General features: G+C 42.3%; 3 protein-coding genes across 3 annotated transcripts; 2 read left to right on the forward strand and 1 right to left on the reverse strand.

Moving 5' to 3' along the window:
• Window positions 1–41: 41 nt before the first annotated feature.
• Window positions 42–1988, forward strand: DFA_03160 (uncharacterized protein; the record flags this gene model as incomplete). Its single annotated transcript, XM_004362709.1, has 1 exon — window positions 42–1988. The coding sequence occupies one exon, from the start codon at window positions 42–44 to the stop codon at window positions 1986–1988; it is 1947 nt and encodes a 648-aa protein (XP_004362766.1).
• Window positions 1989–2073: 85 nt separating this feature from the next.
• Window positions 2074–4868, reverse strand: DFA_03161 (cwfJ family protein; the record flags this gene model as incomplete). The annotated part of the gene is made up of 2 exons (XM_004362710.1): window positions 2074–2559; window positions 2634–4868. 2 exons carry the CDS (start codon window positions 4866–4868, stop codon window positions 2074–2076), a joined length of 2721 nt encoding a protein of 906 aa, XP_004362767.1.
• A 1578-nt stretch (window positions 4869–6446) lies between these two features.
• On the forward strand, window positions 6447–14003 carry myoI (class VII unconventional myosin; the record flags this gene model as incomplete). The annotated part of the gene is made up of 4 exons (XM_004362711.1): window positions 6447–6926; window positions 7020–7083; window positions 7177–7819; window positions 7901–14003. 4 exons carry the CDS (start codon window positions 6447–6449, stop codon window positions 14001–14003), a joined length of 7290 nt encoding a protein of 2429 aa, XP_004362768.1.
• Window positions 14004–14054: the final 51 nt, after the last annotated feature.

Here is a 14054-nt window from a genome sequence, read left to right on the forward strand (position 1 = left end):
TCTTATTATAAAAACAATTTATTTTTAATTTTCTATTTGTAATGGAAGATATAGATACAAATAGAGATATAGATAAATGTTATTTTATATATGGTAGTAGTTATCTACCTAATATAATCATCTATCAAATAGTTGAAGAGTTGGTGAATGACATTGATTTGATATGTCTGTTGTTCACTTGTAAACAGTTTTATTATAACTTTAGACAACAATACAAGTGTAGATTTAAAGGTGTATCATTAATTGATCAAACAAAATGCTCATACAAGATAAGATACGGCACTCTGCACGCAACCAAATCATTCAACCTTCGATCATTCACCGATATATTTCATAGATCAATATCTAATCAACTTGTCAAAAGCATCACCAGCCCTCTCATCAATTATAATAATAATAGTAATAATAATAGAGATGATTTGATTGAAAAAGCATTGATCTACAATATAATAGAATCAAATGAAAACAACAACGATGACAACCATATTGATGCAAGAAAGATGATGGATGATCTACCAGATACTATCAAATGGCTCATCGTTGATAGTCCTGCTCGTCTGAGATTCAGACGATTAACACCCCTGTCGTTGGATGGATACAAGTTTCCGAGTCAGCTGGAGATACTACATTTAATATTGAACAGCAGCATTGCAAATGTATTGCTACCAGAGACATTGACCGAATTGACTTTGGACACACCTGACAATGGTCTTGCAGAAGGTTTGGTTCCACAGTCGGTCAGATCACTCACACTCCAGAACATCATTTATCGTGGTTCATCTATATCCACAGGATACCACTTTCCTCGTCATCTCTTGCATCTAAAGATCAATTACGCAATACAATCTCCACTGCCGTTTCCACCAACTCTGCTATCTCTCTCGTTGAGGATGGCTACAGTACTCACCGACTTTAGATTTCCATCGAATCTTGTCAGTTTAACACTCTACGCTGAACCTCTCAAACAACCGTTAAACCTCTGGCTTCTCACTGCACTTGAAACCCTCTACATTTCATTACATGAATCGCTCGGTCCGAGGGGCATTCCAACGCCAAGTGACTATCTGCGTCTCCCACCAAACCTAACCAGTCTAACACTCAATGCCAAAACCACGATTGATTCATTGACACTCTTTCCAAATAGTCTTGTCAGTCTTTGTATCGGATACGATGTCATAAGTGGTGCCATAGACAAGGGAGAGCAACTGCACCCCGCACTCACCCATTTAAGTTTACATGGTTGGAGTGGTACCCTACCGGCTGGGTTCATTGCCTCGACTGTTAAAACCGTCAAGATCGATTTTAATAGGGAGGGTTCCATGTTGGAGGGTGCCATTCCAGAAGGTGTACAAACACTCAATGTCACCAGCTACCATCACAATGGAATCGTTCAGCTCATTCCACAATCAGTCAAACATTTCAGTTGGAGAACTATTGGAAGGCAGAATGCCGTAGAAGAGTATTTTGCATTTCCATCAACCATTCGCACACTTGGATGTATGAAAAGAAGTAATCCCGCCAACTTCCAGATACCCTCGTCACTCACCTCCCTATCCATCTACGCGCCTACGTCCCCAATCTATTCCGGTGAGAGAGAATATGACCTGTCAGCACTGTACAATGTTGACGAAGGTGAAAACAATAGAAAGAGGTTGCTTCCTGAGACAGTTAGCATTTTAACATTAGAGATACCTTCATATCGTGGTTCACACCTCAGATTGGATCCAATTATCTATCAAACCAATGTAACTGAATTGGTAATACAATCAGACTTTAGCGAACCCATTTGTTGGAATATTCAAAGATTTGAAGAATTGAACTATAGTATCAACAATAATAACAACGATATCTATGATGTATTGATAACAGAAAAAAGTTCATTATTTGGAGGTATCGTCAGACTTGGTAAACAACAAACAAAACTGTATTTAAATTGGAAGAGCTCCAAGGTTTCACCTATAATCAGCACGAATCCCGTTTATTTTTGAAACAAACAATACCAAAATATATAAATAAATAAATGTAAATATACTTTTTTTTAATTGCATCTATCAAAGATTCTCTCTCAATAATTTATTCATCCAAAGATTTTGTCCAATCATAATCTTTCCATTTTGCTTTAAAGTTTGAGACCATGGTCTCTTCATCTGATCTTGATCTTCTTCTGTTGTAAACCTCGTCAAGGTCAAGCTCTAATATACTTGTCATGACAGTCTTTCCAAAGTCACGTTGGAACTTGGTTTCATTGTCGATGGGGTGAACGTAACCGGTCTGTTTGTATCCAAATTCGACCCAAAAGTATGGGAACCCCTTTTCTGGGATACTGTTCTTTAATCCACCCTTTTTGATACAATCTATAAGCTTGTTGGGTGTCCATTCCGATTCAGACTCCATCAATGCATTTTTAAAGAATCCAGGTGCTTTCATAAAATCCTCTTGGTTCAATGGGACACAATCAATCAATGTATGATACTGAGACTTGAATTTGCTTGCAGTCTCCATAAACACTACAAATTTCTTTTCCTTTGCAAACATTTGAATTAAACATTTTTTAAAATTCTATATAAACAAAAGAGGAAATTAAATTAATAAATATTAAATAAATAAATAATTATTTTTAATCTTTTACATACTTGAATTTCATCCCAAACTTCTTCATCGGTTGATCTACATGATACAATATGTTGAATAGGTACAATTTGACAATGTCCACTAACCAACTGTGAACGAGTTGGTAATGAGAGGAATACTTGGTTGCCAGTTGCCACCATCATATGTTTTTGGAATTGAGGACTTTGATAGCAATGCCAGCAACGTCCTAGCGCGTCGTTTACCTTTTTATCAGAGCTTATAATTTTTTGTTTGTATTTGGTTGTCTCCTTTTCGTCCATCTTTTGTTGTTGACGTTTACTTGGGTTTTTAGAGTTCATTGTCTCTGGTCCATAGTCGTCTCGGTCGTCTGTAGCCCATTTTGTAGATTTGGCCATGGTCTTTAAAAAGTCCAAATCCATATTATCAGACAATCCTCTCTTTTCTCTTGCTACCAATTCATCCAAACTCAACTTGTCGTCGTCACCATAGTATTGTTGTCTTTCACCATTCTTGTCAAATGCATTCTTTGTTCCCATTGATTTTCTAGATGCTCGTTCATTCATAAAAATCTTTCTACCAAATTCATCCAATCCTGACAATTTAATTCTTTCACTTGTTCTTTCAGATTCTTCGGTTGGCGTAGATGATGGCTGTTCTTCTTGTTGTTGTTGTTGAGGTGGTGTTGGTAAATCCTTTTTAGCCTTTAATTCATCAACTTGTTTTCTTAATTCCTCATATCTCTTTGTATTACCCATAATCTTTGCTTTCATCATTTCAGCTGATAATTTGTTAATGTTTGGTGTTGCCACTTGTTCTTGTTGTTTTGAAGATGTATTTGATGGTAAAAGAGTTGTAGATGTAGTAGAAACGGTTGATGTTTCTAATTTATCTGTATTATTATTATTATTATTATTATTCTTGTTTAAATTTGGGAAATAATCTGATAGATTTGGTTGCTCGGTTCTAACAATTGAAACAGGTACTGATTTGTTCTCTTCTTTTGGCTTGTCATCCTTTCTATCTTTATCTCTTTGGTCTCTGTCGTCGTGACGCCTGTCTCGGTTTCCTCCATCCCTGCTGGTATCATCTCTTTTATATTTGTCTCCATATCTATCTTGGTGACCTCCTGTTTGTCTTGTGTCGTTTCTTCCATTATCTCTATCTCTATCTCTATCTCTGTCATCATGACCTCTATGATAACCTCTATCGTTGTCACGGTCATCACGTCTATATCTATCACTTTCCTTTCTATCTCGATCATCGTATGATCTATTGGTTCCTCTTTGATCTCTGTCATCTCTTTGTTTATCTCTTTGATCATCACCACGTTTATATCTTTCATCATATTTTTCTCTGTATGATGACGAAGATGAGGATGAAGAGGATGAAGATGATTGAGAAGAACCAGTAACTCTATCTTTGTTTCTCCAATTTAAATCAGAACTTTCAGATGGTCTCTTCATCTTAAAGTTGTGATGATCATCTTGATCCTTTTTAAGATAATCTCTATCAGATGATGATGATGACGATGATCCTCTATTATTATGAGAGGAAGAATACTCCTTTTTGACAAATGATTGAGGGTTTGGATGTGGAGGGGCACTACCAAGAGTCTTGGCCTGTTGCAATAGTGATGGTATTTCAGAGGCATCGTATCTCTGTCTGAGAATGCTTTCCAACGACACACCATCTTCTTTGGCTTGTTGGACAGCTCGCATCAACTTTCTTTGTTTCCAACTAGCACCTCCATCACCAACAACGGGTATTGAAGATGCTTCAATCGATGCCAATGGTGCTGGTGTCGACAAGATACCTTGAGCGAGTAACTTTGGATCTACAATACCAGCAGTCTTGGCCAATGCATCTGACAAGTCTTGTTTATCCTTTTTTTGTTTATCCAATAACTCTCTCTTTACATCATTGTGACTCTTTGAACCAGATAACCACGATGATGTCTCTAAGTTCATCCATTCATCACGATTATTACTACTACTATTGTTGCTTGTCACCTGCTTCTCTTCCTCTTCCTTTACTTGTTGATTATGATCATCTTTTAACTTCTTTCTTGATGATCCTCGATTGTCATCACTATCATCACTACCGCTATTAATACTATCATCACTGTCACCTTTTGTACGATGATGATGACGTTTCTTCTTATCCTTCTTTTTCTCCTTTCTATCTTTATCCTTCTTTCTATCTTTTTTCGATGATGATGATGATCTTTCAACCTCTACCTCTTCAGCTCCTGCTTCCACCCATTCATCATCGTCCATGATTGAGTACAATATAATAATAATATAATATTGATATTATGTGTAATCTATCTATCTATCTTTATAAAAAAGAAAATGAACTTGAACTCACCAAGCATTGCAGTGAATTAATTGTTTGAAAACACACTAAATCTATTTATTTCTTTTCGTCAATACATATATAGAGAAATAATATAAATAACTTAACTCATAAATAACTCAATCATATTAGTATTAAGTATATCTATATCTTATATATATATAATCGTCTCTCTGAACAAATGATCATAACTATCTATATCTATTATATTATGATTGATAGACACGCTCACCTCACCCCCCGTCATCGTAGTATTAATCCGATGATCGTCATTCACTTAAGTGAATAATCCGTGGACGAATCAGAATCGGTGCTTGCAGAGACGGAAGTATGTTGATCTCAACCCACGCCTGCATAATTAGCTCTGCCCAACCGAACTGACTGTGCAGAATGTTTGAATCGCGATCTCGATTAGCTCATCTGCCTGCCCAACTGCATCTCAGATTTTTACATTTTTTTAATTTTTGTTTTTAATTTTGTTGGTTTTAGGTCCATTATGACAGTAGACATTGTCTGAAATTATCTCTATAACTAAGGAGGGACAGATAGATAGATAAAAGATAGAAGAGGATAGACCCACATAATAGAATTTTACTTAGTATCCTATCATCATCATCATCATTTAACACCCAAGTACTACTACTACTTCCTTGTATCTATCACACCAACAACAACAACAAACATTATATATTTATTTATATTTATTATTATAATTACTATAGTTCTGTAGCACCATTCATTTAATATTACAGGCATTCATATATTACTATTTTCATTGTATGTATCTTCCTAACCTTACTCATACACCTCATCTACCTACCTACTTGTTTGTAGAGTCACAGCAATAGCATCATACACTACATACACACACAGCAAGAAGACAGCAGACATAACAGATACTACAAGTATTAATCTCATTGAATGATTCGTTTGGGTTGGTTTGGTTCACCCACACACCACATTGTTTTGGGATGGATAGTGTAATACCAACCCGCTTTCAGCTGGCGTTTATTGGATGCATCCACGCAGTGAATGCAGGTGGTTTCAAAAAAAAAAAAATCACGTTTCAACAGATGGTTCTGTGTCAAAAATGACATCGAGATTATCGTTTAAAAATGGATACAGAGAGAGAGAGAAAGAAGATCTTCGATCGAAATAATCAAACACCGATTATTCCTTGTCATGTTGTGTGTGAAGTTACTGCTGCTTCTGCTGCTGGCTGTTGTTGTTGTTGTCTCTCGTTGTTTACATTGCTGAAAGATAGATAGACTGTTACAACAGTTATACTGACTTTTTTTTATCCATCCATTATATAATATATTGTTGTATAACATCTTTTACTTTTACTTCTACTCTAATTAATTCCTTAGATTTGTGTATTTTTAGTTTAATCTTATAAACATTATTTTTTTATAAGAGTCTTTTTTTTATATATTATATATTATATTCTACTCCTACTCTTTCATCAATAATAATAATAATAATAATAATAATAAGAGATGGAATTCTATAATGAAGATGGATCAAGATTTGAAGAGGTTGAGGATATGATTACTCTGTCAAATTTGACAGAGGAATCGTTGTTGACCAATCTTCAGATTCGTTATGCCAAGCGATTCATTTATACCTATACAGGCTCTATCTTGGTGGCTGTCAATCCATACGAGGTGTTGCCAATCTACACACCCGACATTGTCAAGTCGTACTTTGGCAAGCAACGTGGTTCGCTGCCACCCCATATATTTGCAATCGCCGACGCTGCCTACACCAACATGATGGAAGAGCGTCGGAATCAATCTATTATCATCTCTGGTGAGTCTGGTGCCGGCAAGACAGAATCGACCAAGCTCATCATCCAATACCTTGCCGCTCGTACCAACAAGCACAGTCAAGTCGAACAAATGATTGTCGAATCTTCACCAATCCTCGAAGCATTTGGTAATGCAAAGACTGTTAGAAATAATAATTCTTCTCGTTTTGTATGTTATACATATATACATATATATAACCAACACAACGCAACACTAAAGCTTAAACTAACATTACTATACTATACTATACTATATATTTAGGGTAAATTCATTGAGATTCAATTTAATACACAAGGTCATATTTGTGGTGCAAGAATCATTAATTGTATGTTGTGTGATTGATAAATGAATGTCATTTCATTTCAATGTTGTATACTTACAATCCATCTCCTTATCCTTTTCTTTTTAATTTAATTAGATTTGTTAGAAAAATCAAGAATTAGTAGTCAAGCCAAATCAGAGAGAAACTATCATATATTCTATCAATTGATAGCAGGTGCATCACAAGAACTCAAGACTAAATTGAAACTTGGAGAGGCAGAAGACTACCATTACCTCAATCAGAGTGGATGTATTAATATCGATAGAATCAACGATGCCGAAGACTTTGAACATGTTCGTTATGCCATGTCTGTACTCGGTATGCCAGAAGACAGACAAAACACTATCTTTACCATCTTGGGTGCTATCTTGCATTTGGGTAATGTCACTTTTGAAAAGTGTGAAAAGACTCAAGGTGCTGAAGGCTCCAAAGTGTTGAGCAGAGACACACTCAAGATTGTAGCCGATCTTTTGTCATTGGATCCAGGGCGTCTAGAAACATGTCTCACCATGAGACACGTCTTTATTCGTGGTCAAAACTTTGAGATTCCACTCAAGGTTGGTGAGGCTGAAGATGCCCGTGACACCTTTTCCAAATCACTCTATGGAAATGTCTTTAACTGGTTGGTTACCTTTATCAATAGTCGTATTCACAAACCACAACCAAATACCACCTTTATCGGTGTATTGGATATCTTTGGTTTTGAAAACTTTAAAAAGAATAGTTTTGAACAATTTTGGTAATATAAATACACATCAATAACTATATCTATATACTTAAGATACTAATATATCCATTCTACCTTTTGATTTCTCTTTAGTATAAACTTTGCAAATGAAAAATTACAACAACATTTTAATCAACATATTTTCAAACTTGAACAAGAGGAATATGAAAAGGAAAAGATTAATTGGTCAAAGATCAAGTACAATGATAACCAAGAGTGTTTGGATTTGATTGAGAAGCGTCCACTTGGTATCTTGTCGCTGTTGGACGAGGAGTGTCGTTTTCCACAGGCAACCGACTCGACCCTTTTGGAAAAGTTGCACAGCAACCACGAGAAACACCACTTTTACGAGAAGCCAAAGCTCTCCAAGACATCGTTTGGCATCAAGCATTATGCCGGCGAGGTGTCGTATGACGTAGCTAGCTTTTTGGACAAGAACAAGGACACCATCTCGGACGACATGTTGTCGTTTATGCAACAATGCAAGAATAAGTTTTTGGTCGAGTTGTTTACGCCTCCCAAGGACAGCGCTGCTGACGATGAAGACGGCAAGGGCACAATGAAGAAGCAGGTGCGTACCACGGCCGGCTCGCAGTTCAAGACACAGTTGGGACAGTTGGTGGCCACCTTGTCGGCAACAGCACCCCATTATGTGCGTTGTATCAAGCCCAACTCGACCAAGGAGCCGTCTACATTTGACCCAGAGCTCATCCAGGCACAGTTGCGTTATGCAGGTATGATGGAGACGATTCGTATTCGTAAGACTGGTTATCCTATTCGTTTGTCGGTCAAGGAGTTCCGCGACCGTTATTTGCTGCTCGAGTGGCGTGCTCGTGACCCTGCAGGCGACATCAAAAAGACAGCCAACAATCTTATCAACCTCGTCAACATGTCGTACGCCAACATTGACGCGAGCGAGTGGCAGATGGGTACCACCAAGGTGTTTATCCGTGACCCGCAGTACAGAGTGCTCGAAGAGTTGCGCAAGGAGAAGCTCATCAAAAAGGTTGTGCTCATCCAGTCGGCGTGGCGTATGTTCCGTCTCAAGAAGAAGTACCAGGCCCTTCGCAAGGCCGCCGTACTCCTCCAGACCGCCGTGCGCTCGACCGTCGCCCGCAAGGAGCTCGGCCAGACCAAGGCTGCCGCCACCCGTATCCAAGCGTCGTGGAAGATGTACAAGACCCGTCGCGACTATCTCTGCACCAAAGAGTCGGTTGCACTCATTCAAACAGAGATCAGAGGGTTCTTGGCACGTAAGCGTACCGCCGAGTTGGTTGAGGTTAAACGCGACCGTTTGCGTCGTCTCGCCGAGATCCAGGCCGAGAAGGACTCTGCATCGCGTTCTCAAAAAGAAAAGGAGGAACGCGACCGTCAGGCCAAGGAGGATGCCGCACGTGTTGCCCAGGAGAAAAAGGTGGCCGACGAAGAGCGTCGCAAGCGCGACGACGAGGAACGTGCCAAACGTGCCGACGAAGAGGCCAAGCGCGCACAAGAAAAGACCGAGCAGCTCAAGGAACTCAAGCAATTCGACGAGCTCAGCTCACTCGAGAACATGTTGCGTCAACAACAACAAAACAATATCAACGAGCTCGACAGTCTCGTCTTTTCAATTGAAGCATTCACATTTGAAGGTGGTGTCGATGAAAGCGCACCCTACACTTACAACTCCAAGATGTACGAGATGGGTGATGATGCACTCGACAAGATCTCGTTAACTGACTTGTTGCAAGGTCTCAAGCAGACTGTCAAGTCGGTCACCAAGCTCGACGTCGATGACAGCAAGTTTGACCTGCCTCCAGGCATTGAGAATGTGCTCAAGAGACTACCTCAACCTACCCCCATCAAAAACACCCCTTCATCGGGCAACTTGATGGTCAATGTCGGCTCGCTCCCACCTCCACCACCACCCGTCTTTATGGACGACGACGATGAGTCGGGATCATCATTCATGCCACCTCCACCACCCCTCCTCGACGGCATGCAATTCAGCGATGCTGGTGACTATATTCCACCACCTCCTCCACCCATGTTTGATCCAGTCCTCGGAGCACCACCCCCTCCACCCATGTTTGATCCAATCCTCGGTGCACCACCCCCACCACCTCCCACCTCGGCCACCGCCGCTGCAGGAGGATCTGCCAAACAAGCCGGATCAGCTTCCCAACCACAGTCATCTTCACAACCACAAAAGCCAGTCAACCCAGCTGCTGCCAATCTCAAGCCAATCATCTTGGACGAGGAAATCTCACTCTTTTCCTTTTACGACTATGCTCGTAAGAACTTTGCATCGAGCGACAAGGCCAAGAACAAGGACGACTTGTATGCCTACCAAAAGTCGTACATTAAACACGCCTTGTTGACATCGACCACCGACTCGGAGGTTGCCAAGGCTGCTGTGGATGCATTCTCGCGTATCCATTCCTACTTGTCTGCACCATCTGGTAAAAAGGAGGATACCTTGTTTACAAGCATCAAATACCTCTTGTCCAAGGGTTTGGCCATGGAAGGTTTGCGCGACGAATTGTATTGTCAGTTGGTCAAGCAGTCGATCAGTCCACCAACTTTGGAAATCAAGACACGTGCTTGGGAATTGCTCCACTTTGCCAGTGCCACCTTTTTGCCATCTAAAAAGCTCATCAAGTATGTCGCATCGTACATGCGTACCACTGCCAACACCGAGGCAGCCAAGTCGATCAAAGATATGGCCATTGCCACCTACACAACCATGCAACGTAACATCAAGAATGGTGGACGTAAGTTGACACCCTCTACACAGGAACTCGAAGCACTCAAGGACAACAGACCACTCTTTGTACGTGTATCCATGTGTGACGGTTCACTCAAGGGTCTTACCATTGACTCTGCCACAACCTGTACTGAAGCTGTCGATGATCTATGCCATCGTGCACGTATCCGTCCTGCCAAGGCATCTGGATTTGCCTTGCTCGAATCATTCAACGGTATTGAACGTGACCTTGCTGGTGAGGACAAGATTGCTGATGTACTCTCAAGACTTGAATCATTGCAATCGTCCAAATTACAGATCAACTTTAAGTTGTTACTCAAGAAACGTTTGTTTGCCGAGTTTGCAGCACCAGAGGATATTCCACAGACCGAAGTCGAACTTGTCTTCCACCAGACATACGCCGACTTTTTGCTTGGCGGGTTTGTCTCTGACAATGAGTTTTTGTTGCATATTGGAGCACTCAAATTGCAAGCAGACTCTGGTGACTACACCGAGGACGTTAAGAACTGGTTGCCTGGAAATGGTCGTGGCAAGTACTTTAGTGCTGCCACTGAAAAGAACAAGTTTGAAGAATTTATCAGCAAGTACCGTGCCCTCAAGGGTACCACCCAAGAGGACGCCAAGACACAGCTCTATGAGCAAGTGCTCGGCCATCCACTCGCCAACCAAACACTCTTTGAGTGCGAACATAATGTCGACGGCATCAACTACCCCAAAAAGTTTATACTCACCATCAGTATCCAGGGTGTCGCCATCTACGACCCTGCCAACACCAAGGCATCACTCAACGCGTTCAAGTTTAGCCAAGTCGCCACCAACGCACTCAAGCTTGCTGCCAACAACAAGTCGATCACCATTCCACTACCCGATATGGCCAACAAGCCCTTCGAAGTGCAGCACGCCGACGCACCACGTATCCTCGCTCTCTACAAGGAGTATTCGAATACTCTGCGCAACAATGCCAAGTATGCCAGAGCTCTCCGTGACTACTTTGTTAACGATGAGACGCTCCTGCCATTCCGTCGCGGTGACATTATCACCATCGTCCTCAAGGACCAAGAGAACAAGTGGTACATTGGTCAGCTCAATGGCAAGGAGGGTTCCTTCCCAGTAGACCATGTCGAGATCCTGTTGGTCGACAATGTCTCCAACATTCCAGCTGCTCCTGCTCCCGCTGTCTACTCGCCTGCCGGTGCATCGTCGCCTGCTCTCTCTGGCAGTGGCAATCTCCCACCCCCACCACCCCAAATGTTCTTGGGCAAGGCTAGAAGCTCGGCTGAGATGCCACCCCCACCTCCACCCTCTTCCGCTAGTGGTCTCTCTGGCAGCGGCGGTGTTCTCCCACCCCCACCATCCTTTGACATGCCACCCCCTCCACCACAGATGCTCATGGGTAAGGCCAGAAGCTCGGTTGAGATGCCACCCCCACCTCCACCCTCTTCTGCTGGTGGTCTCTCTGGCAGTGGAGGTTTGCCACCCCCACCAGTTGCACCTGTCCTATCAGGCCCACCACCTCCAATGTTGTCGACTCCCCCACCACCAATGCACTCGTCACCATCATTGTCGAGCGGCGAAAACACCCCTCCTCCACCACCCCCAGTTGTGCATGCACCTGTTCCATCTGGACCACCACCAGCCATGTTGTCGACTCCAAACGGTGTTTCACCAAAGCCATCGCGTCTCTCCATGACTCTTGCATCGGTTTCCTCCCCACCACCACCTCCACCAACCGTGCAAGCTGGTCCCGCTCCACCAATGTTGGCTACTCCCACCATGTCCTCCCCAACCCCATCCAGATTATCAACTCCTCCACCAACTGGTGTATCAACCCCACCACCACCACCTCCACAACCATCCTCGTCCTCTGAAGAAGACAAGAGAGTATCACGTATTCAAACAATGGCTCCGCTCGAGACTGCATCTCCTTTGGAACCAAGCATGATGACATGGGCCAACAACAAGTTCCGTTCATTCAAGCGTTTGGCCATGGCTCCAGCCACTGCCACCTTGAAAAAGAAGCCTGTCGATCCAAACTTTTACGTTTGTTTCACCAAGGATCCCATCAAGGAGTCACTTCTCGACTTGGAAACATCCAAGTTGTCCAAGCGTGCCGTCCTCAACTTTACATCGGTCATGACCTTTATGGGCGACTATCCCCTCCCCAAGGGATCAAACTTGGCATTGGTCGCACAAGAAATCGTTCTTCTCGGCATCCAATCACCAGAGCTCCGTGATGAAGTATTCTGTCAGATCTACCGTCAAACCAACCGTAATCCACGTCAAGAGAGTGTTCGTCGTGCCTTCGAGTTGATCAGTTTCCTTGCCACCTCGTTTACTCCATCCGAGTCGTTGATGGCACCATTTGTCGAGCAATTGATGGCCCGTCATATTGCCGTGCAAGCTGCCAACCCATCCCTCTCGACCTTGATCAACAAGTGCATTGAGAGACTCGAATCACACCCACTTTCATCGGCTCAACAGAGAAAGTACGGTCCATCGACTGCTGAAATCAACTCGCTCCGCTCAGAGGATGCCGAGTCGACCGTCAATGTCCGTGCTGTCAACCAGACAACCGTCGCCTGTATCATCGACTCTTACACCAATGTAAAGGATGTTGCCACATCGGCACTCCACCAACTCGGTGTGTCTGATGCTGCTGCCCGTAACTTTGGTCTCTACCAAGTCAACGAAGCTGCCGGTATCTGTCGTCCACTTGGAGACGGTGAGATTATCTATGATATCATGTCGCAATGGGAACAATGGGCCATGTCTGGTGAGAACAAACATATTGTATTGGACAACTTTTACTTGCAGATTCGTCGCAAGTACTTTGTCGACGACATTACCCGTATCGTCGACCAAGAACACTTGTGGACCAACGATGAGACTTCGTTTGACCTCACCTATACCCAACTCCGTGAAGAGTGGATCAGAGGTGTCTACACACTCTCTGACAAGGATGCATCTGCCGCATCGGCCATCCTCGTCCAACTCGCTCATCCCAATCAATCGCGTCTCCAACTAGGCACCAAGGAAGCCCTCCGTCCATTCATGCCAGAGTCTATCATGTCCTCTCAAAACACCAAGTACTGGGCCTCTGAAATCGAGTCACTCTTGTTTGAGATGGTATCCCATACACCCGAATACCTCAAACTCCTCTTTATCCAAACATTGGGCAAGTGTCCATTGTTTGGTTGCACTCTCTTTGTTGTCCAACCCAAGGAAGGTACCAAGGCTATCCTCGGTGTCTCCAAGAAGGGTGTCTACTTGTTTGACATTCAATCCAAGGAAACCAAGAATTACTGGACATTCCAATCAATCTCTAACTGGTCGTTTACCGACAGCACCTTTATCATCATGACTGGTAATCTCATGAAACCAGTTAAAAATACCTTTGTCACTACCGATTATTCTGCTATTTCTTCATGTTACCAATTCTATAATAATTAATCAACAACAAATATACACATATCACATTAAGATGGATGATATTTTACATAC

Source organism: Cavenderia fasciculata, assembly GCF_000203815.1.
Source record: "Cavenderia fasciculata unplaced genomic scaffold Scf_Dfasci-G-b-205a01.r1-3, whole genome shotgun sequence".
Lineage (NCBI taxonomy): Eukaryota > Evosea > Eumycetozoa > Acytosteliales > Cavenderiaceae > Cavenderia > Cavenderia fasciculata.